At 45.2% G+C, this 22619-nt stretch overlaps 3 protein-coding genes across 3 annotated transcripts in view; all 3 read left to right on the forward strand.

The window, feature by feature from the left end:
- adcy3a (adenylate cyclase 3a) overlaps positions 1–18126 on the forward strand; it is a 30481-nt gene extending 12355 nt beyond the window's left edge. The window contains exons 10-13 of the mRNA XM_087837536.1: positions 1937–2050; positions 4247–4373; positions 6623–6747; positions 13520–18126. Coding sequence (XP_087693662.1) covers positions 1937–2050; positions 4247–4373; positions 6623–6747; positions 13520–13699 — 546 coding nt within the window. The 3' untranslated portion in view covers positions 13700–18126. The remainder of the gene's footprint in view (positions 1–1936; positions 2051–4246; positions 4374–6622; positions 6748–13519) is intronic.
- Positions 9874–10613, forward strand: LOC148094538 (uncharacterized). The gene has a single exon (XM_087837583.1). It carries the CDS (start codon positions 9874–9876, stop codon positions 10492–10494), a length of 621 nt encoding a protein of 206 aa, XP_087693709.1. The 3' UTR covers positions 10495–10613.
- Positions 18127–19387: 1261 nt separating the features above from the next.
- wdr26a (WD repeat domain 26a) overlaps positions 19388–22619 on the forward strand; it is a 25993-nt gene continuing 22761 nt past the window's right edge. The window contains exons 1-5 of the mRNA XM_087837573.1: positions 19388–20028; positions 20597–20696; positions 20806–20862; positions 22094–22230; positions 22488–22585. Coding sequence (XP_087693699.1) covers positions 19727–20028; positions 20597–20696; positions 20806–20862; positions 22094–22230; positions 22488–22585 — 694 coding nt within the window. The 5' untranslated portion in view covers positions 19388–19726. The remainder of the gene's footprint in view (positions 20029–20596; positions 20697–20805; positions 20863–22093; positions 22231–22487; positions 22586–22619) is intronic.

The following is a 22619-nucleotide window of genomic DNA, read 5'->3' on the forward strand; positions in this document are numbered from 1 at the left end:
TGCAAACTTTGACCCCACAGAGTCGAGCTGTTCAGTTCAATCAGCTGCATTTCGATGTCCTCTGTGTCAGTTAATGTGAGACAAATCCAGCTGCTCATTAAAGCTTCTGGTTTGATCAGAAAAGAAAACTTTGGTCCAAACACCTGAAAGTCCTGAAAACACTTTGTGAATTCTGTCTCGAGTCTTCGGATGTATCCGTGTGTTTCCGTGGTGCTGATGCTGCGCCGACAGCTGCTGAAGCTTTGAAGTGTCTGAATGTGGAAATTTCAACATCGCTTGAAAAAACTGCCAGCTAACAACGTCCCTCTCACCGCTAGGCGAAGTTATTTTTAGCCAATTACAAGTTGAATCTGGTAGTTGTTAGCTAAGATACCGTCTTTAAGAAGCGGCACAACTAATGTGTCTATGCGACACATTAGTTGTGTTGCAATTTGTGATGTGCACCGCTGGCCATTTATTTTTTAATGCACTCTGTCAGATTAATTCACTGCGTGTCGTGTCCAGGGCTGGACTGGGACAAAAAATCAGTCACTTTGCGCCAGAAAGAGGAAACCAGCTGATGTCGCGCTAAACAACAGCAGCACGTTTGATCAGCTGTTGTTAGAATTGATTTAATATTACTTTCTAGTATCAGCTGATGTTTGCTGGAGCCACAGCTGTAAAGCTGCTGGTCATGATGGTTTGGATATGTGGTGAGAGGGAAACATGAAGATGAAACCAGGAGATGTCCTTACTGAATCATCAGAGCTGAACAGGTGATGGAGAAACAGGTTTACCTTTTAGGTGACATGGATGAGTTGATGTTATGAACTGTTTCTGAGAGACAAATAACACCAGGATCCTTTTCTAAGTAGCTGACAGCTGGTAACTGTGCAGGGGCGGGTCTAGCTAAGTGTTGCCAGGGGGGCAGGTAGGGCATTAACAGGGAGAGGGGGGCACAAAGAAATACTTTTCTTTCTTATTCTCATTTAAAATGTTTCGCTTTTATTAAATAATTATCTGAATCTTACAACCAAAGTTTTTATCTTTAAAATGTGTAAAATGTATAGAAATCATACATATACCAACAAGACTGTACATCACTGTCACAACAGCATTTTCATTCTTTATGGCTTTTCCTATAATACCTGGTGGGCCGGTCTCTAGAGCTCATATAGAGCAAAGATTAAGTCGGATGCAGCAATAATTCCATTTTATTTTAATTCAGTGTTATTTACACAGCACCAAATCACAACAATCATATGACCCCCTATGAGCAGCACTTTGGCGACAGTGGGAAGGAAAAACTCCCTTTTAACAGGAAGAAACCTCCGGCAGAACCAGGCTCAGGGAGGGGCGGGGCCATCTGCTGTGATTGGTTGGGGTGAGAGAAGGAAGACAGGATAAAGACATGCTGTGGAAGAGAGACAGAGATTAATAACAGATATGATTCAGTGCAGAGAGGTCTGTTAACACCCAGTGCATCATGGGAATCCCCCAGCAGCCTACACATATTGCAGCATAACTAATACAGGTGGGGTTGTGGTGGAGGTGGGTTAGAAAGTGGCTTGGAGATGACCTCCAACTTTAACCAAGCCAAATTGGTTTACATGACGTGACATTAAACAAATCAATGTGTATAAATGAGCAGAGAAAGCAGACACTGAAATCAGAAATCTCAGATATCTGTGAGCTGACGTTCTGCAGTGACTCCAGCTTCGTGCACTAGAAAGAGTCGTGGATGAAAAAGACACAAAAACAAAACTCCTGACGGTATAGTAATATTGTCAACAGTTACAAACACCTCGATGTGTCCGTTTGGTGGTGAGATGAAGTTGAAATGTAAGTTGCTCAGATGGCCAGGGTGCAGTGCTTTTTAAAAACGGTTGCAGCATGTTTGTCTGTGCTTCCATTGTCAGTATATGTAAACACAACCTCCCGCTTGTCTTCATGTCAGCTGCTGGATGAGCCGCAGTTTCGCTGCATTACAAAAATCAAGACTATTGGCAGCACATACATGGCAGCGTCAGGTGTCACCCCGGACGTCAGCAACGGCTACAACTCCATCAAGGTCAGTATGGTCACATGACTTCTTCAGCTTCAGTGTGTGTCATGGCTGACAGAGCCAACGTGTTAGTGTGAATAGATTTAGACCTGCTGCAGGTTTGGTGCAACTCTCTCTGTGGAAATATTCATTTGACTAAGATGATCTGGATCCAGGTACAGTTTACTGTAGTGCAGAGGACACAGCTGAGCCTGTAACTCAGTTATTTCCATGGTAACATTGATTTTTCTGAAGTCTTAATAAACAATCAGTGAAATGTTGCAGATTCTAAGTTCGTTTGACAACAAATGTAATGACAATCTATCTGATTTACTCATTTAAAGCTATGAATGTAAAGAAATATTTAAATTGAACAATTAAGGAAGAAACCACCTCACTCGACAAGGATTACACTTAAACATAAAAGCTGAATAAGACAAATGTAACCTATGTTCTAATTAAGGCTATAATAATGGAAGATTGCTGACCGTGCACTGAGCATAATGGAGAGTTAAATGATGTGTTGAGTGCTAATAGATGATATGTTTGATGTGCCTTATTGTGGTGACAACATTATTAAGTCCCTCGGGTTTGATATCGAGGCTTTCGATGCTTTATTGTATTTTCACTTTGGATAAACAAGCTTTGGTCGACACAGTCGCGTTAGAGCACAGACTGCGTTTGTGTGCTGCTGTGTTTTCCAGTCTAATCTTTGCAGAACACAGTCGCATGCTGTCACAGACCACATGGCTGTCCCGAGGCACAAACTAGTGGGACTTAGTAACGGTAAAAGGACTGATTCTTCTATAGCGCTCTTCTACTCTCCCGAGTACTCAAAGCGCTCTACACAACTCGCCACATTCACCCACAAAAGCACTTTCTTTATGCTTATCTAACTACATTCACACACAGTCACACTCCGATGGATGTATCGGAGAAACTCTGGGTTACTATCTTGCCTAAGGATACTTGACATGCAGACTGGAGGAGCCAGGGATCGAACCACCAACCTTCCTGTACCTCCTGAGCTACAGCCACAGTCAGTGTCGACATTCTGACTTTTGGCAATAATTTATCAGATCAACAGTTTGGTCATCTTGAGAGAAAAATCGACGTCAGCTTCACCAGAGGTTGGTGTTTGCAGTGGAGACGTCCAGGGATGTAAACATAATCGTAAACTGATCCGTTCTTCTGTTGCGCTTCTACTGCAACTGATCAACACAGCACTTTACACAACTTGCCTCATTCACACTCATTCACACTCCAAACTGGGCTCAGTAGCTTTTCCAAGGATATTAGTCATGCAGACTGGAGCAGATTGGCATCAAACCATCATCCTTCTGATAAGTAGGTGACCTGCTCTACCACCGGAGCTACAAAGTTTAAATGAGCTAAGGCTTTCTACATATATGTAGAGTAGCGAGTCAGTATTTACATCAGGGGTGTCCAACTCCAGGCCTCGAGGGCCGGTGTCCTGCAGGTGTAGATATCACCCTGGGTCAGCACACCTGAGTCACATGATGAGTTCATTACCAGGCCTCTGAAGAACTTCAGGACATGTTGAGGAGGTCGTTTAGCCATTTAGATCAGCTGTGTTGGATCAAGGATACGTCTAAACCCTGCAGGACACCGGCCCTCGAGGCCTGGAGTTGGACACAATAAACATAAGAACACCATTTTTTTTGCACCCGTTGAAATCCTTGTTTTAGGATTCAATGCTTTAGTTTAGGCCATTTGGCTGGTCAAATCAGGTCACATTATAAGGTGATTTGACCAATCCCACACAGAGATGTGACCTTTTATTTTCCCGTTGAAAGCCTCGTTTTAAGGTTCAACGGTTTTATTTTTGAGTCAGGCGAGTTTAGGTGAGAGTAAGGCGCTTACAGAACGAGTTAGTGATAGTTTAATGCTGAGGTGAGAGGCTTATACAAGCATTACTGTTAATGAATATCATTATAAATACAAGCAGGCATGCACAACAGAGAAAAATTAACATCTGAATTTAATAGCCTAAGAAAGTGGACACACGTGACTGAACTGCTTGGTGGTTCACAGTTCGTCACCAGGAAAAAAGACGCTCACTCCCAGTTATCCTGCAATCTGCTTGGTTGTTTTTACACAGAAGAACCCAAATCAATAATGCAGATTTATAATACAGTAAAGAGCAGTTTGTAAGTGAAACATTTAACCAAGTAAAAATCCTGTTTGCTTTTTGTCTGACAGAAGGAAGAGCTGTCGGACTCCGAGCGCTGGCAGCACCTGGCAGACCTCGCAGACTTTGCGCTGGCCATGAAGGTTACACTTATGAACATCAACTACCAATCATTCAACAATTTCATGCTGCGCATCGGTACGTCCTCATCTTAAGACGGTTGCATGTTAGGTGTGTGTTACTGTGCAGGTCTGTCACAGATATTTTATCTCTCTTCAGTGGATTCAAACCATGTCAGAACAAATCCCAACAAATAGTTGACGTCAGGAGCAAAGCTGAACTTGCAGACTTCATCTTTGTACATGTTGTATTCATGCTGTATAGTATTCATTCACTTAGCATTACCGTAGCTTTAAATGAGTAATTAGCATCTCCAATGTATTTCTTTTTTTGTTAAAACGAAGACTATTAGAAACATTACAACATGGATTTCAGAAGGAATAACGTCTAAAACATGAACTGAATGTTGGCAAAAAAGGAGAAATCACAGCCACCAATCCCACATGGATGACCTTTGACCTTTTATTTTTATGTAAATGTTCTCCAGTGAATTATCAGGGAGCATCCAGACCAGAACATTCCTCTGTTACTCTGCGTCGCAGACAAACTTGGGTTTGATATTTGAGTTGGAATCATCTTGAACTAAAATGAGATCTTTGCTTTAGATTGTGACACTTGAATTAACTTTAAAATATAACTTTGAGTATAACTTTAACACACTATGCCCTGACCGGTCTGTTAGAAACGTAAGACAGTGACCAACATGTCAGCAAGGCTGAGGTTGTGGTGGAGAGGACGTTCTTACTCGTGCAGGCTTTACTGTCTTATAGAGTCTCAAGTGTCATGTAACAGTCAATGAAAGAGTCAATAAGCAGCCTCGAAAACATTAGATCAAAAACTACATTTATATCATGTTGTAAAATTGTAACAAAATGCAGCATCACTAAGGGAGGATTCAGGGTCACCTGGTCCAGCCCTAACTATATGCTTTAGCAAAAAGGAAAGTTTTAAGCCTAATCTTGAAAGTAGAGATAGTGTCTGTCTCCTGAATCCAAACTGGAAGCTGGTTCCACAGAAGAGGGGCCTGAAAACTGAAGGCTCTGCCTCCCATTCTACTTTTAAATACTCTAGGAACAACAAGTAGGCCTGCAGAGTGGGAGCGAAGTGCTCTAATAGGGTGATATGGTACTACAAGGTCATTAAGATAAGATGGGGCCTGATTATTTAAGACCTTGTATGTGAGGAGCAGGATTTTGAATTCAATTCTGGATTTAACAGGAAGCCAAAACAGGAGAAATCTGCTCTCTCTTTCTAGTCCCTGTCAGTACTCTTGCTGCAGCATTTTGGATTAGCTGAAGGCTTTTCAGGGAGTTTTTAGGACATCCTGATAATAATGAATTATTATATAAGGTTATAATTCCTCCACTGTTATCTTATTCAATGCCATGTGTCAACACAGTGCAGAGCAGCTACAGGACCTAAACTCTACTTCCACAGAGTCCCATTTTCTTGTTAATAGTGTTACATCCTCACTGCACATGACCCTGGCTCCTGTGGCTCCTGTGAAAAGAAAGCCTCAAACTGGTGCGTAATTCCCGGTATAACTCACAAATGCGATTCTTGAGGCAGATAACCCATAAGGTGGAGAAGAAATGGCAATTTACTTATTTTGAAGATCTTCATTTAGGCTGGAAAAATAGTCTGTTGTTCTATGAAAAAAAAAGAGCTCCCTAAATGTAGGACATCTCAGTGATTGAAGAAAATGAGAACCACCTGGTTTTTCTTTAAAGCATTGTAGCCAGAGCTCTGACTGAACTGAGCCTTTAACCTTAACTAGTAACAACTTCATGAAAAGATCCAACCATCTCTGCTTCTTATTCAGATAAAACTGAGGTTATGGTAGTAAGCCATAAAAATCTTCCTCTGGATGGCGTTACCTTGGCTTATTACTGGAATTTTGTAGTCACTCTTCTGGGGAACCAGCTTCCAGTTTGGATATGGGAGACATATAGCCTCTATACTTTAAAATGTAAGCTCAAAACTTTCCTTTTTGATAAAGCTTATTCTTGGCCCTCCCTTAGTTATGCTGCCCGTGGCTGCTGGGGGCATAATACAGTCTGTGTTTGGTGTGTCTTTGTCCTGCTGCCTTCATCCCTGAGCCACGTTCTACTGGAGGGTTTTAAAAGGGAGTTTCTTCTTCCAGTCGTCACCACATGTTTGGTAATACGAGGTTGTCTGATTGGGGTTTTCTTGTTATTATTGTCGAGTGTTTACCGTACATAAAAGTGCTTTGAGGCAACTTTTCTTGTGATTTGGCGCTAAATAAACAGACTGAAGTGAATTAAAATGAAAGTCAACACGTTGCATATTTCAACACTCTCTTTTAGGTCTAAATAAGGGAGGGGTGCTAGCTGGAGTGATCGGTGCTCGCAAACCCCACTTTGACATCTGGGGCAACACTGTAAACGTGGCGAGCCGCATGGAGTCCACAGGTGTGATGGGCAACATCCAGGTACTGCTTCACTTCAGACGTCTGCTTTATGTTATTTAAATAACCTCCAAAGAGATTGTTGTAGAGAGGAGATACGATAAATAGTGAAAAGTTTCTTTTAAGCAGTATTAAGATCACAGCAAAAAGTATCTGTTGTGCTATGAGGAAGACTTCAGAGTAACCAGCTCAGCCTCTGGTTGTATACAAATGTGATCTAGCACTATGCCGTTCTTCCCAGGAAACATCTTTCTGATTCTTCCACCAGCGACATGAGCCTGGGCAACTGAGGGGGCACAATTATGACAGCTTGGCCTTTGGCACGGTCGTGTGTTGAGACTTCTGTTTGGCCTGGATGCTTCAATCTTCCACTGGTGATGAAGTGTCCAGAAACCACCTGCAGCAGTGAGGCGTCCTGCTGCCCCACGAGCAGGAGGGTTGATGTAATGGATCAGCAGTATCCAATGATGCGCAGCCAAGAGGTTTCACATTAAGGATCCCTTATACCGCACTGAGTGCCCTGCGGGGGACTTACTCAGGAACAATGTGATCCTCAGGATGATTGGAGTGCAGACTTACCTTATTTCCTCTCACAGGTTCATCAGAAATGTGTGTGGTGGTTTAGTATGGAAGGTAATCTTCTGATTTACAAGATGCACCTGAAGAATGGGCTATATGGTGGAGAAAGCCTCCTGCAACTCTCGAGACCTGCCTCAGAAATCTATGATTTGAATATACATTGAATGGTGTTCTCGACAGGAGACACAAGGCCAGGAGGAAAGCCTCTGAGCACAGAGTCAACAGCAAATCAAGGTGTGCAGATCTGATGATTAGGCACTTAAAGATTATCCCTCCGAGGCTCTCACGTTCAGCAGTCAACTCCAGTTGGACAGAATACAGGTTTGTGGATGTGGAGTCTCTCTGTGAGCAGATCAGCCATTGCAGCGAGGACAGGTGTGTTGGCTGGGAGGGCCAGTGCTCTGAGGTAATAAAATGGGGACCGTGAGCCCAGCAGCAGGCTGGTGAAAGATCATAAAGCTGCTTCCCCCTTGTGATGCCGTTATCCAGGTTTTCCTCTGGTATGATATATTTCCACTGGGGAGAACTGGTGAGCTCCTGGATTTCAGCACAGATGGAAGACCTTTTAACAGGTCTCAACTCAGGACCGCAACTAACCCAGCGCAGTAGTGGAGTCAGTCCATGGTGTTTTGCAGCGGTAGAGCAAGCTCAGTTTGCAGAGTAGTCTGAACAGCTCTGAGCTCCAAACGAAGCATGAACAATTTCTTCTGAGGAGCTACTTGGGATCTGGCCATCAGGAAAGTGTCAGTTGTGGCAATCTGTGGTCCTTGTGTAAGCTACAGCCACAGCTGTTGTGGTGCACATGATGGTGTGGAACGTACCAGAATCCAGTCAAACCATTCCCCCTCCTCTTGAGTCAACTTCACCACAGATTTCTCCAGTTTGTGGAGCTCCTGGTTGTACGTCTGTGACCTTCTGGAGTCCTTCCATAATCACAGCTCATTGGCTATTGATCCACGACAGCTTCTTGAGGTGCTTTCAGCTGAGGTGGCATATTTCTGAAAGGGAGGATGTCAAGCTGCCACAGCCTTTCCACGTTTTTGTAAAGCTATGTTGTCTGTGTGAGTAAGGCCGAATGTAACCATCTATCAGCTTGCTGTTGCAGACTACTGTGGGTTGCTGCAGTGCCAAACCCAGCTTGGTGCAGACTGCTTCTGGCCCTCCAGGCCACAGATCACTGGCCAAACACGAATAATAAGGTGAGGGTGATCTGATCCAATCATAGGTCTCATCCTAAGGGGAAGTCGTAGGTGGGGGTGGTTCTTTTCAGTTGTTTCCACTGGGCAGGATTGTTTAGCTAGGGCTAGTTGTTGTGCTGTGAATGAATTCGATATTTAATGCCTCACCTTTGGCTTTGCTTTGGTGAACATATCCATTGATATCCTCCATTCAGCTGTAGGACTTACTGTCGCGATGTTTTATTGGGCCACAGTCTGTCTGGGCAGGGCAAGGAACTTCATGGGAACAGACAATTTTCTCTCCAACTTGTCGTCCAGCATTGCAAAGGTCTGCATCTATGATGAGAGTGATGGTCAGCATAGATGACACTGGATCCAGTATTCATGGTAAGAATATTAGGGTTTTGTTCTTTAGCCTTGGCAAGGCAGGTAGTGCAAGGAGGCGTTGCTCACCACAGGTGCTGCTGGGTTTCTTGAGCATGCAATTGTCAGCATCATGTTTACCGTCACATCTCCAACATTCGTATCTCTGATCCAGTCCACCACAGTGGCCACGTCTAGCCTGGAGAAATCCTTGGATCCTCTCAAGTAATGCTCCTCACAATAAGGATCGAAACACTCTCTCTTCTTCTGTGTTACACGAGCCTTAGAAGATGGATGGGCCACAGCAAGTGGTCTTGTGGTAGTGGCTAATAAACTACCTGTGTTCTTGGTTTGACAGTGCCTACTGACTTTCCTCTTCAGTGATGTAAGTGCAATTTGATCCAGACTGTAGGTAGCCTTGGTTGGGGCAGTATTCCCAAAGTTATGGGGTGGCTGTTGCTCAGGAGGTAGAGCGGGTCATCTACTAATCGGAAGGTTGGTTGGTCCCCCAAGATGGCGCGGCCACGTCCAGACGCCTTCCTGACTGCTCCGCTCCGACTATCCACTTTTCTTGTTTTTTACTTATTTTTTGCTCTGGTTTACATCCCAAAATTGTCTAGTTTTATAGTATGCGATAGCAGATCACTTGTAAACATCGGTGACAAGGTTACACATCTAATCTTGGACACTTTTAAACCCGACCCATCCTGGCCGCCAGAGATTCTACGCGACGCGGAGAACAACAAAGGACGGGCCGCTCATCCGAGGCGTAAAACAACGAAGCGCCGGGGGAAACGCGTTGGCATTAGGAACAGACTGAGACAGCAGGCGCATCGCACACCACTGCCCAGTATCCTACTGGCCAACGTACAATCGCTGGAGAACAAGCTCGATGACCTAAGACCAAGAGTCACCTTCCAACGTGACATGAGGGACCGCAACATTCTGTGCTTCACGGAGACATGGCTGACCCCCACCGTGCCGGGTCGTAACTCCGTCGGATTCATTCTCCGTCGGATTCGCGGACAGAATGGCAGAGTCGAACAAAACCAAAGGTGGAATAGTGTGTTTCATGGTAAACAGAAAGTGGTGTGATGCCAGGAGCATTTCCACTCTTTCCAGCGGCTGCTCGCCATATCTGGAATTCCTGAGCATTAAGTGCCGCCCTTTCTATCTGCCCCGTGAGTTCACCTCGGTCATCGCCACGGTGGTCTACATCCCACCCCAAGCAGACACAGGTATGGTTTTGTCTGAATTACATGATGTGCTGAGTTCGCTTCAAAACAAGGACCCGGGCGCAGCCCTCATTGTAGCAGGAGACTTTAATAAAGCGAACCTCAGACAAGTCATGCCGAACTTTTACCAGCATGTCTCGTGTCCAACGAGGGGGGATCGAATTTTGGATCACTGCTACACGCCATACAAGCAGGGCTACAAAGCTGTCTCACACCCAGCTTTTGGGAAGTCTGACCACAACGCCATCTTCCTCATTCCCCAGTATAAACAAAACATACGGAGGGAAGAAGTAACCACGAGGGAGGTAAAACATTGGTCTGCCCAAACAGAAGCTACGCTACAGGACGCACTCAACGACGTCGACTGGGACATGTTCAAAGCATGCGCAGTCGACATCAACAGTTTACGGAAGTAGTAGTATGCTTCGTCAATATGCTAGCGGAGGAGATTATCCCCACTGCGAGAGTCACCACATTTCCAAACCAGAAACCGTGGATGGACAGATCAATCCGCATGGCAGTAAACGCCAGGACTGCCACCTACAACGCGAGTCTCGCCACTGCCGATATGAGCGCCCATAAAGCGGCCCATAAAGCGGCGTGCGGTGAGAGATGCCAAATGCCGGTACCGGGAGCGTGTGGAGTCCCGCTTCCACCAGGGCGACACACGGAGTATGTGGCACGGACTACGCGCCATTATGGACTACAAAGCCAGGGACACTGTGCCGATCAACGCCGACTCTGCATTCACCAACGAGCTGAATCAGTTTTACGCCCGTTTCGAGGTTAGCCAGGCGGCTAACCGAGGACAGTGACGTCATCAGCGAGAGACCGGTGACCAGCAACACGGAGCATGGCGTCCGAGCGGCATTGAGGAGAGTGAACGCAAGGAAAGCGGCGGGGCCAGACGGCATCACCGGCCGTCTGCTGCGCTGCTGTGCTGACCAGCTAGCAGGTGTGTTCACTTACATCTTCAACGAGTCCCTGGCGAAGTCTGTGGTCCCCACATGCTTCAAAAGATCCACCATCATCCCTGTGCCCAAGAACAGCAAACCCTCATCCCTGAACGATTACCGGCCAGTTGCACTGACCTCGGCAGTAATGAAGGTGTTCGAGAGGCTGCTGAAGGACATCTCCTCCTCCTCCATCCCAGACACCACAGATCTGCTGCAGTTCGCCTACCGACCCAACAGATCCACTGAGGACGCCATTGCACATGTCCTGCACACCACCCTCAGCCACGTGGACAAGAAACAGGGTAACTATGTGAGAATGCTGTTTGTTGATTACAGTTCAGCGTTTAACACAATAGTGCCCTGCAGACTGTTCACAAAGCTGAGGGATCTGGGACTCAACAGCCGTCTGTGTGCATGGGTGTTGGACATCCTCACTGGCAGAACTCAGGTGGTGAGGGTGGGTAGATGCGTCTCTAACAGCATCACCATCAACACAGGAGCACCACAGGGATGTGTCCTCTCGCCACTGCTCTACTCCCTCTACACTTCAGACTGTGTGGCCACCCACGGCTCCAACACCATTGTGAAGTTTGCTGACGACACAGTGGTGTTGGGCGCCATCTCCAACAACGATGAGGCGGCCTACATGGACAAAGTGAAGAATCTGGCATCATGGTGCCAGGACAACCACCTCCAGCTCAACGTCGGCAAGACCAAGGAGCTGGTGGTGGACTTCAGAAGGAGTCAGCACAGAGACTACAAGCCCATTATCATCAATGGAGCTCCAGTGGAGAGGGTGCAGTCCTTCAAGTATCTTGGTGTCCACATCTCCTCAGACCTGACATGGGCTGCCCACATTCAGGTCCAGACCAAAAAGGCTAGGCAGCGCCTGCATCACCTACGACAACTGAGGAAGTTCAGGGTCTCTCCAAAGATCCTCAGGATTTTCTATACAGGCGCTGTGGAGAGCATCCTCACACAGAACATGACATTGTGGTTTGGGAACAGCTGTGTGAAGGACCAAAAAGCTCTCCAGAGAGTGATCCGTACAGCAGAACGCTGCTGCAGGATCACTCTCCCCCCGCTTCAGGACACCTACACCAGGAGATGCCGGACTAGAGCAGATACTGAAGGACCCGTCCCATCCTGGAAATAAACTGTTCCAACTTCTGCAATCTGGTAGAAGGTTCACATCATCCGGGCAAGGACAGAGAGACTCAAGAGGAGCTTCTATCCCCAAGCCATCCAGGCCCTAAACACACACACCCGCCCTCTCACATCATCTATAACTGACTGAGACAGGACTCTCTTCCAGACACTCTAAACCAGGCACAATGTACATTTCAAATTCCTTTAATTTTAAATATGTTTATATTGTCTATTCTGTAAAATAGTCAGATGTCTATTCTTATTAATGTACAGAATTCACCTGCTTGCTGCTACTACTGCACATTCACCCAATGTATATACTCTATATATATATATAATGTTCTTCCTCTACCCCCCCCCCCCCACACCCCCACCCCCACCCCCATTTTTGCACATGTCGAGGAGCGTGTCAGGTTACATTTCACTGTGTGTTATACTTGTATAACTATGCATGTGACAAATAAAGAACTGGCTGCTCCAGTCTGCATTCCCTATACCCTTGGACAAGATAGTAACCCAAAGTTCCTCTACGATGCATCCATCGGAGTCTGAATGTGTGTGAATGTTAGATAGAAAACACTTATGTAAAAAAACATTTACTGATACTCAAAGCTAGTTTGGTAAGTAGTCGTCTACATGGGATCCACATTGGAGTTACCTCTCTGCTACTCCGTTGACAGCAGTTAGCATCCCACAAGACAGACCCAAGCTTCAAAAGCTTGAGAGTCCCCTGCCTTTATGGGTGGTGTGTTCACTTGTACTCCTGTCCGAGAGCCCTCAGCACACTGATATATGGAGTTGGGTCACAAATGTATTGTTTAGCACACTTGATAACTTCAAGTGAGCTAATAAGATCTTGTAATCCTCGGACAAATACTTATGAGGACCAAGAACATCATTCAGGCCTTTCTGTAGCAAGGCTAAGCTGCTCTCCTTCCCAGAGCTGAAACCAGTAAGATATTTCTGACATGCTGGGTTAGAAACTCTAATGACCAGCTGCTGGTGGCACACGTGACTGAAGCTGGTGGCACAGGCTTAAATGAATCATGATAAGGTCTACTGGGCAAAAGAGGGGGATGGTCTGGTTTAAGTGTTCCAGGTAGCCCACATACCTGTGCTGGCTGCAATAACTCTGAGCTGGAGCAGGTCTCGATGCACAGGTGTAAGAAGATAGTCAGGATGTGGTGAAGTGACTCTGCTGATATATCCATATCAGCTGTCGCTGACCAAACATAACCAGCGGAGGTTTTGAATTTGCAGCTTTGAATTGTGTCCCCTTTGTTTCCCCAACTGTACAAAAGCAATGAGACTTTTGTACTCTGTGTGTTTCCCTCAGGTAGTGGAGGACTGCTACAACATCCTGAAGGAGTATGGCTTCCGCTTCGTGAGGAGAGGGCCCATCTTCGTGAAGGGGAAAGGAGAGCTGCTCACTTATTTTCTGAAGGGAAGAGACAAACAAGGCTCATTCATCAATGGCTCCTCTGTCACTCTGCCACATCAGGTGGTGGATAGTTGAGGACTTACCTCTGTCTGTCGCACTCATGCACTCATCAGTCACAGGCTGTGTGAAGAGTCGTGCAGGGGAAAGAAGTGAATTGATTTAAAGTCCTGGGAAACCTGAAACTATAACTGAACCGAAGCCTAATTCATTTACAAACTCCATAAACATGAACTGGTGTATTCTCTGTCTGTACAGAAAGATGTACAGATGCCAGAAGAGTCTGATTTCAGTTTAGCAGATTATATTTAAATCAAGATGTTTGAATAAATTGAGATTAGAAGCTGAGGGCACCAAACAGATGGGAGATTAAAGGGAAGCCTGATTCTTTGACTGTGACACTGAGGGGACTGATCTATGATGCTGTCAAGCTTTGAAATTCTCACTTCTTAAATAAGGAGTTACATGTAAATTCATAATACTGGGTTAAACAGGTTAAACAGCTGTACGGTGTAAAACTCTTACTTTGGACAGATACTGCAGATTATCTTCTTTTTGTCCTCGTGTCACCCTTCCTGAAACCATAGGCACAGAAACATTTACCCAAAGGAAACTTTAGTGTAATGAAACACCCAGTAACTGCTTTACACAGCAGACGGGTCACATCTGTGCAGATATGTTTTATAAACCACTCCGTTTGATGACAAATGCACCTGTAGCTTAAAATGAATCCAGGTACTGAATATACAGATAGTATTGCAGTGTTACCTCAGACACACAGCTAATACTACTGATGTGATTTCTCTGCATCCTTAGATTTGATCCCAACTCTGCCAACGAGAGCTCAAACTGGCCCATTAACATCCTGGGTGGCTGCAGGTCAGGAGGTAGAGCAGGTCCTCTACTAATCACGAGGTTCACAGTTTGCTCCCTGCCTGCTGTAATCTTCATTGGGCAAGATGCTAACCCCAAATTGCTCTCCAGTGCATCCATTGGCATGTGAACATTAAATAAAAAGCACATAAGCATAAAAAGCGTGCTGGAGCATATAAAACGAGTCCCTTTACCATCCTGCACAGCTTTCACTCCTGGATCAGACCCTGAAGTTCTCCCTGCTGCTACCTGCTGTTGAATCATAGTTTCTTTGTTTCCTTATTTAGAAACATCAGGACCAGGACCTGTCTTTAAACCGATGCATTTAAGAAGCACTCCCCTTTAGCAAACCATGTGTAAATGTTCGACACATGCAAAGGAAGTGTTGCTTTTGTTACAGCAGAGATTGTTAGCTTTGGCTTGTACAGTCCAAGCAAACGTTTAAACATTTCTCTCTCTGTCTTTCTCACACTAATCTCTCCTCTGGAGCAATAAAAATGTATTTTAGGCATAAACTTTAATTTCACTGCAAGAGGTGAGTCAGTAAGATCATTAACTCAATTCAGTTTTATTTACACAGCGCCAAATCACAACAACAGTCTCCTTAAGGCGCTTTATATTTTAAGGTAGACTCTACGAGAAAAACCCAACAATCATATGACCCCCTATGAGCAAGCACTTTGGCGACAGTGGGAAGGAAAAACTCCCTTTTAACAGGAAGAAACCTCCGGCAGAACCAGGCTCAGGGAGGGGCGGGGCCATCTGCTGTGATTGGTTGGGGTGAGAGAAGGAAGACAGGATAAAGACATGCTGTGGAAGAGAGACAGAGATTAATAACAGATATGATTGAGTGCAGAGAGGTCTGTTAACACAAGAACTTGTATGTAAGGAGCAGAATTCTGAATTCAGTTCTGGATTTAACAGGAAGCCCATGAAGGAGAAATCTGCTCCTTCTCAGCACAGACGAGACACACAGTGGCCTCACAGCCTGATAGTCTGACTGCGTTCGATTCGACTTGATCTGTGGCTGTTACTGGGTCGGTGGTAGTGCAGTAGTGACATGAGGCAGATGCTGTGTGACTGATGGAAATGAGTGCGTGCTTGAAGGAAGCTCTTGACTTAAGCAAAACATTTTAAATAAATGATCCTGATTGTAAAGACAGGCGGGAGACAAAAACATGTGGACTGGTTGGGAATGAACCAGACACTGAGACTGTGTGGAGGCCATCAGAGTAGCATCGGCTCAATGTCGTTTTGCTCAGATTGACCAAATCTTTGGCTTCTGTTAACCAGATTAGTTCTTTGAATTCAGCATTTCAATATGAGAAACACACTGATGGCTGCATCTCTTTCATAAATTTATCTCTGATTTCTTTTCAAAACAGTGGAGATTTCTCTTTTGTGCGCTCACAATCCTCTTTAGTAACTAACCAGTTTTGACACCATCTCCTCATCATATGGACACATGTTTGCATAGCGTGTATATTGGAGTTCATCCTCAGTTACTAAAAGCCTGACAGCCTTCACTAGTCCTGCCTCTGAGGAGTCAGCTTCAACCAGTGAGGGACGGCAGTGTGATCATACAGACTCGTTAGCTGCTCGTCTGCAGTGGTGGGAGAAGCGTGTGCAACATCGAGTGTATGTTTTTCCTTGATCCTGAAACGGGACACATCTCTCAGCTCTGCTCTCAGCCGCTCCGCTGGCTTCTGTGTCTTGAAGCTGTGTCAGATGGATAGCAGAGGTATTTTTGAAGTGGGCGGACAAGCTGTGGATAAGTGCACCTGACAGCTGGGATGTGTTAAAATGGCAGAATTCATTTTTGCAGTAGAAGCGAGCTTCTCCTATTTGTTCCCCTCCACTGTGAACGTCTGTTTTCACTTTATTTTAGTGGTTCTGCTGAGACGATTTCTTGGTCTCACTGCTTCCAAAAAACCTGTTGACATGAAAATTGGCCCCGAACAGCTCCATTTGTATTAGTGCACCAGTCCTGCTCTCTTCTTGTGAACATACCTCCACTTGGGGCAGCCACTGTCTCCCAAACCAGAGTGGCCATCCCAGTACAAGCTGGAGGTCATGATGAAACCAACAGAACTGCATCATCTGGGAAACCCCCCCCTAGCCTCACCCGAGGTTTGCCTAACCAGCAGACTCTTCTCTTCAGTACCTTTGCACCCCTCACTGTCGCTGGCCATGTCCCTACTGATGATGCACAACGAGGCAGCGAGTCCCGATGTGTAGCACTTTCCCCGCCCGACTCCAAACAGCATAGTTATTCTGAACAGCTGTTTGGGGTTTGAACCTGTTTGCCCGTCTGATGGAGCACTGAGGAAAACTCTAATATACAGGCTTCATGCTTGTGGGGACACAAGTAAACCTTATCTGTCCATTTCTTCTTCATGAAACTGGTCCCACAACCTGAGCTGTACATGTGTCTCTCGCTCTGGCTCCTTCCCCAGCAAACAGATGACATTCAGCATCACCTGGAGCCAGTTTAAGCAGCCAGTGATTGGATCACTGTGATCTCTGTCTTCAGTTACCCAACAGACGTATCCAGGAGAGAAAATGGGACCAGCAGTGAGATCTGCCCTTCCTGTACTTGTGCCCATAGTTATGTGTGCTGTCATTAGCTTTATTATTATAGCTTCAGTTTAGCTTCAGTCTCCTAATGAGATGTTTTTGCTTGTCCAGAGAAACGTGTGAAAATGCAAATGATTGCACTGTAGCTCAGTTCCTCTGGGTGAATGCAACTCTTAGTTAAGCTGGTATCGTACTGCAACTGAGTGAAGCAACATCACCCAAGCCAAGGACAGCTGCAGCTGACCAAGTCTCACAGTCCACTGAATCAGCTGCTCCCTGAACCACCTGCACAGCAGGACAGGTGACATGAGTTCTTTGACCTTTCAGACCCAGTTTTGGGTGTTTTAGGAAGTAGGAAGCAACAACTCTGTATAAGTGCGATGTACACGATGGCCTTGACATAACAGCAGCAGCTCGTTCCTCTGTTTATTGTTACTGTGTGTAAAAAGGGAAGAAAGTGCAATAGTTTGTTCTTCTGCACAGCAGATGCTCTTCTCTCTAATGAGAACTTTCAGTCATTCCTTCCCCTTTAAGTCACATTTTCATAATGTGATCTTTTTTCTTTCCTTTGTAAAAACGAAGAGGATGTATTCTTGTTGTATATAGAGTTTACACAGTGTTTACTGGTTAAATGTATTTATTGGAAATGACAGGGATGCTTTTTTCCTCCACACATGTGAAAGTGCCAATGATGAAAAATGGCTTTAGATGTGAACGCCGAAACATGGACTACGGCTGTTTTCTGGATTTTATTTTTAAGAATCTCAGGATTGGGAACAAACTAGCACTTTCAACGATGTATGAGCTCAGACTATGAATCCATGTTTTAGGTGCAACTGTGTGGGTTTTTTCTAAGCTGAACACAAACACACTCCGGCTGTTGGTATTAGAAATAAAGAACAAGTCGCCTCCTGTGGTTCTTGTTACTGCGCTGATTTTGATTCTTTTTCACGCCTTCCCAATCTTTGTTTTGTTAAATCCTTTCTTATTTAATGTGCCCTCTTTCCTTTGAGTTGTTGGTTATCACTTACTGATTAAAGAATTATACTGATAAATCTCAGTGTCGTGATTACTGCACAGCCATGAGACAACTGATTTGCAGTGTTGGGTAAGTTACTTTAAAATAGTAACTTAGTTACATTACTAGTTACTTCCATCAAAAGTAACTCAGTTACTTGAAGTTACTCGTTACTTTCAAAGTAACTAGTTACTATGGAAAGTAACTTTGGTTTTACTCAGAATTCTCTTGTTAATGTGTTGCTTCCATAACTTTGCCAGTCTTCTAGCTTGCTTACTTGCCACAAGTGCACTGTGCCACCGACCAATAGAAAGGAAAAGATAATGTGCATGTTTCCACGAGAGAAATCCCACGCCTGGACCGTCGTTGACCGCTGCCATGATGACCAACCTTATGAACAAAATAAAGTTCAACATCAGTAACATCATAGCACTCATCCAGCTGTATAGAAACTCCGTCATGCTAGCTAGCACGCAGTACAAAAAAGTCAGCATAAGAAAAATAAACTCCACCTAAACTTGGTTTATATGTGACCCAGACAGACTGCAGGTCATAACTTCTTACCTGAAGTTCAGTTCACCTGACACTCGGACCGGCGGCCGCTTCAGGTCTCTCCTCTTGCCTCCACTTTTCCTTCATCCACCTGCTGGCCTCCACCACTTGCTAATGTTATTGAATCTGTGGAAGCTCTGCGATGCCACCACGAAGTAACGAATAACGAGCCTACCTAAATCCCAGTAACGAGTAACGCGTTCCTGATTTTGGCATAATAACTAGTTACCGTGCTCGTTACCACAATAATAACGTAGTTACTGTAACACGTTACTTAATAACGCGTTAGTCCCAACACTGCTGATTTGTGATTTACTCAAAATCTGGAAAGTGACTGAGTTCAGACAGTGATGATTAATTAATGAGTCAAAGTAATCAGCAAACAGGCTGAGAAAACATTCAGGTTAAAAAACTAGGAGCATGTTTGAACCACACAGACATGCAGTGGGACTGCAGATGTGCACAGAGATTAAACTCCATGTTTGTTATGATACAGCTGTGAGTGTGAGTGTAGAAGTTTGTCATAGATTTAAAAAAGACTCATTAAATGAGGCACAACTGTATCTGACTTCGATGTGTTCTCTTCAGTGATCCACGCGTGTCAGTAGAGCCTAAATTATCACGTCACTGTTAAACAGAACGCTGGGCGATGTGAAGGTCGCGCCCAGGCGGGGAAACAGCGACGCCTAACGGTGACGCACAGCAAACGAGAAGGACGTGAAGGAATTTCCGCTGACGTCACCGCGTATATCAGGGCTGCAGCTGTCTGAGAGCAACAATAACAAGCGCTACTCCGCAGCCTGGACGCAGCTTTAACTGCACTGACAGCAACAATTACCGTCGAAATTCTCAAAATGCAGCTTTTGAGTTAACTCTGCAGTTTGTGTCTTTGTCCTCCGAGCTGAACACCGGCTGTCGTTCACGCTGACGCCGCCGAACACAGACTCGGGCGCAGGGGGAGCTTTAATTTGCGGCTGCATCTGGGTCAGTGGGCCCGACGTTCACCGCACCAGAGGTTTGGTTATCCCCGTGGACCTGTCAGCTGTTCGTACACGCACCATATCGCCGTTATAAACCGTGGCAACATGGAGGCTAACGGTGGAGGACAGGATCGGGATTCCGAGCTCTCCTGTCGAAACGGTACTCAGAATGGTGAGTCGTCCTCCACCGTGGCCGCTCACTCCAACGGACTTATCTCGGTAACTAACAATGGCAACGCTGTCAGCAACAACAACGGTGTGGCAGCCCAGCCCGCCTCCAACAACAACAACAACAGCAGCGGCGCGGCGGATGGCGGGTCGGGCGTCAAGAAGAAGAAGCGCCTGTCTCAGTCTGAGGAGGATGTCATCCGGCTCATAGGACAACATCTGAACGATTTAGGTCTCAAGTAAGTGAGCCAGCTCAGGTAGCTAGTGTTGTTATCATCATATCCCAGCGGGGATGGCAGGTCACCGGGAAGATGCTGAGGATGCATCCTTCCTCACTCGGTTATCTGCAGAGCGACAGATGAGCAGGCCCGCTCAGGGCAAAGTGTCACATAATAAACTATATCCGACACAGCGATGCGGTATCCATGTATCACCACACGCTGCAAATCTTCTATGTGGTGTTTTCAGCAAATCTCCAACCATGAACCGTCAGAATAAGAAGACATCACACTGTGTCCAACGATCGCACAACTTAAATATGAAAATCCTGCACAGATGTCATATAGGTGGCTAAACGTTTTGTTTACATGTAGTAACAGTGAGGACTCTGATAAGTGACACATCTCTGCATTTTAATGCTTGTTACATTTTTATATGAAGGATGGACCTTCATCTTATTATAGTCCAGCTTTTTATTCCACACATGACACAACTTTGCAGTCAGTGTGTTGATGATTCTCACAGTGAGTGCTGATGCTTCGCCATGCTCAGGAGTCATAACATGATGTTTCTTTTCCCTGTTCACAGTCAGACGGTGGACCTCCTGATGCAGGAGTCTGGCTGCAGGCTGGAACATCCCTCTGCCACCAAGTTTCGCAATCACGTCATTGAAGGAGAGTGGGACAAGGTGCAACCGAGTTCTCTGAACTGCATATTACACCTTTAGGAGGCTGTTACAGTCATCGTGGTAGTAAAGGTTTGCTTGTCTGTTAATGAGTGTGTATTTCTCCATACAGGCTGAGAGTGATCTGAATGAGCTGAAGGCACTGATGCATTCTCCCAGTGCTATAGTGGTGAGTGGACCGCCTCACAAACCTCAGACAGCATCAGTTCACCATGAAGTCTGAACACTGAGCCAGAATCAGAAGGACTTAATAAAGCCGCTTTCATCGAGCACACACTGGACATTGATGGCATATCACATAGGTGCACTTATAAACAGAACTGCAACCATCACACCTTCTATGCTTTTCTAAAGTAAACGTGGCTGCAGCGAGTTTGGCTAGCTAGGTTTGCTTACAGACAGACGAATGGTGCACCGCTAATCTTACTGAAGCAAAGCACTTTAGTCTAGACGACACATTTTATTTTGTCTGCACACGTCAGCAATGATCATGGGTTTGTTTTGGGTTTGTTTACTGCATCCACTGAGATTAGAGCAGTTTGAGATGAAATGCTAACTTTTATTTTATAATAAACAAAAGGAGTTCTTTCAAAGGAGTGCTAACTAAACGCTACGTGCTAACTAAACCAAATGAAAAACAACCGCGACCTTTAACCTTTTAATTTAATAAACAAGAAACTAGAAAAATCAATGACCCCTGCTTCAGTGCTGTTTACAAAGACCATTAACATTACTGTACACCAAACTCTTACAGGCACAGATCATACAAACACAGACCAGCTAACCTGACACACACTGCTACAAAATACAGCCACTGTTGTGACAGTCAGCCAACACCCAAACGTACGAGACCAGGAGCCTCAAACATTCGCCTGGTCGACTGCACGTCTTTGGACAATCTGCACATTTCTGACTCTAAACTGTGTTTGAATGTTTTTCAGAGCTCCCACATGTCCACTCATTCCACACCACAGTGATTAAGTAACAGATGAACAGTTAAATTATCAACACTAGAAATCTGTTTGTTTTTACACCATGACTGTAAACAATAACAAAAGAAAAATCTATAAATAAACAGATAAATAAAACATGTCTGTGAATGAACACAAAGCTAGTTTTCTAATCACATTAGGTCAATCAATTAAATGTGTAGTTAAACTACTTTACAGTTACGTTCACTCGTCCACGTGAGATCAAAGTAGTGTGACTGTATCACACTGACATGATGGACACAGCATGAACAGCCAATGTTAGTCTGGTTTTCAACTTGATGTTTAAAGTTCCTTTAAAATAGCCGGACGTGAGCAACAGATTTGTGTTATCACATGTCGGCTGATCCGTTATGTGTGTATGGTGATCATTTAAATCCTTGTTTTTGTTTTTGTTTTTGCTCCCGACAGCGGATGAAGTTCCTTCTCCTGCAGCAGAAATATCTGGAATATCTGGAGGACGGGAAGGTGCTGGAGGCCCTGCAGGTCCTCAGAGCCGAACTCACGCCGCTCAAATATAACACGGAGCGTATCCACATCCTGAGCGGGTCAGTCCACCAGCACACGCAGAAGCTGAGTGTGGTTCTGATGGAGAAATATAGCGTGCTGGTATTTGCGTCACAATGATGGATGACAGATGTGTCGTTTGTTACGATGCCTTGAAAACATTTCTAGATGCTGGCAGCTGTAAAGATGAGATGCATGAAAATGCAAACAGGAATTACAATAAAATGTCCATCTATGTATGTGCTCCCTGTAAAGCTGCCGTGGGTGTCTCTGATAGTAACTGGCTTTGTGTTTGCAGGTACCTGATGTGCAGTCATGCAGAGGATCTGCGAGCCAAAGCTGAGTGGGAGGGCAAAGGCACAGCATCGCGAACCAAACTGCTGGACAAACTCCAGAGTGAGTCTGACTCACACGGTCACATGTCAGTGTG

This window comes from Neolamprologus brichardi, unplaced genomic scaffold (genome assembly GCF_056152115.1).
Source record: "Neolamprologus brichardi isolate AB-2024 unplaced genomic scaffold, ASM5615211v1 NODE_ptg000036l+_length_2141236_cov_1, whole genome shotgun sequence".
Taxonomy (NCBI): domain Eukaryota; kingdom Metazoa; phylum Chordata; class Actinopteri; order Cichliformes; family Cichlidae; genus Neolamprologus; species Neolamprologus brichardi.

Coding starts and splice junctions, on each gene's coding strand:
- LOC148094538 (XM_087837583.1), top strand. CDS start 9,874: ATGGCAGAGTCGAACAAAACCAAAGGTGGAATAGTGTGTTTCATGGTA.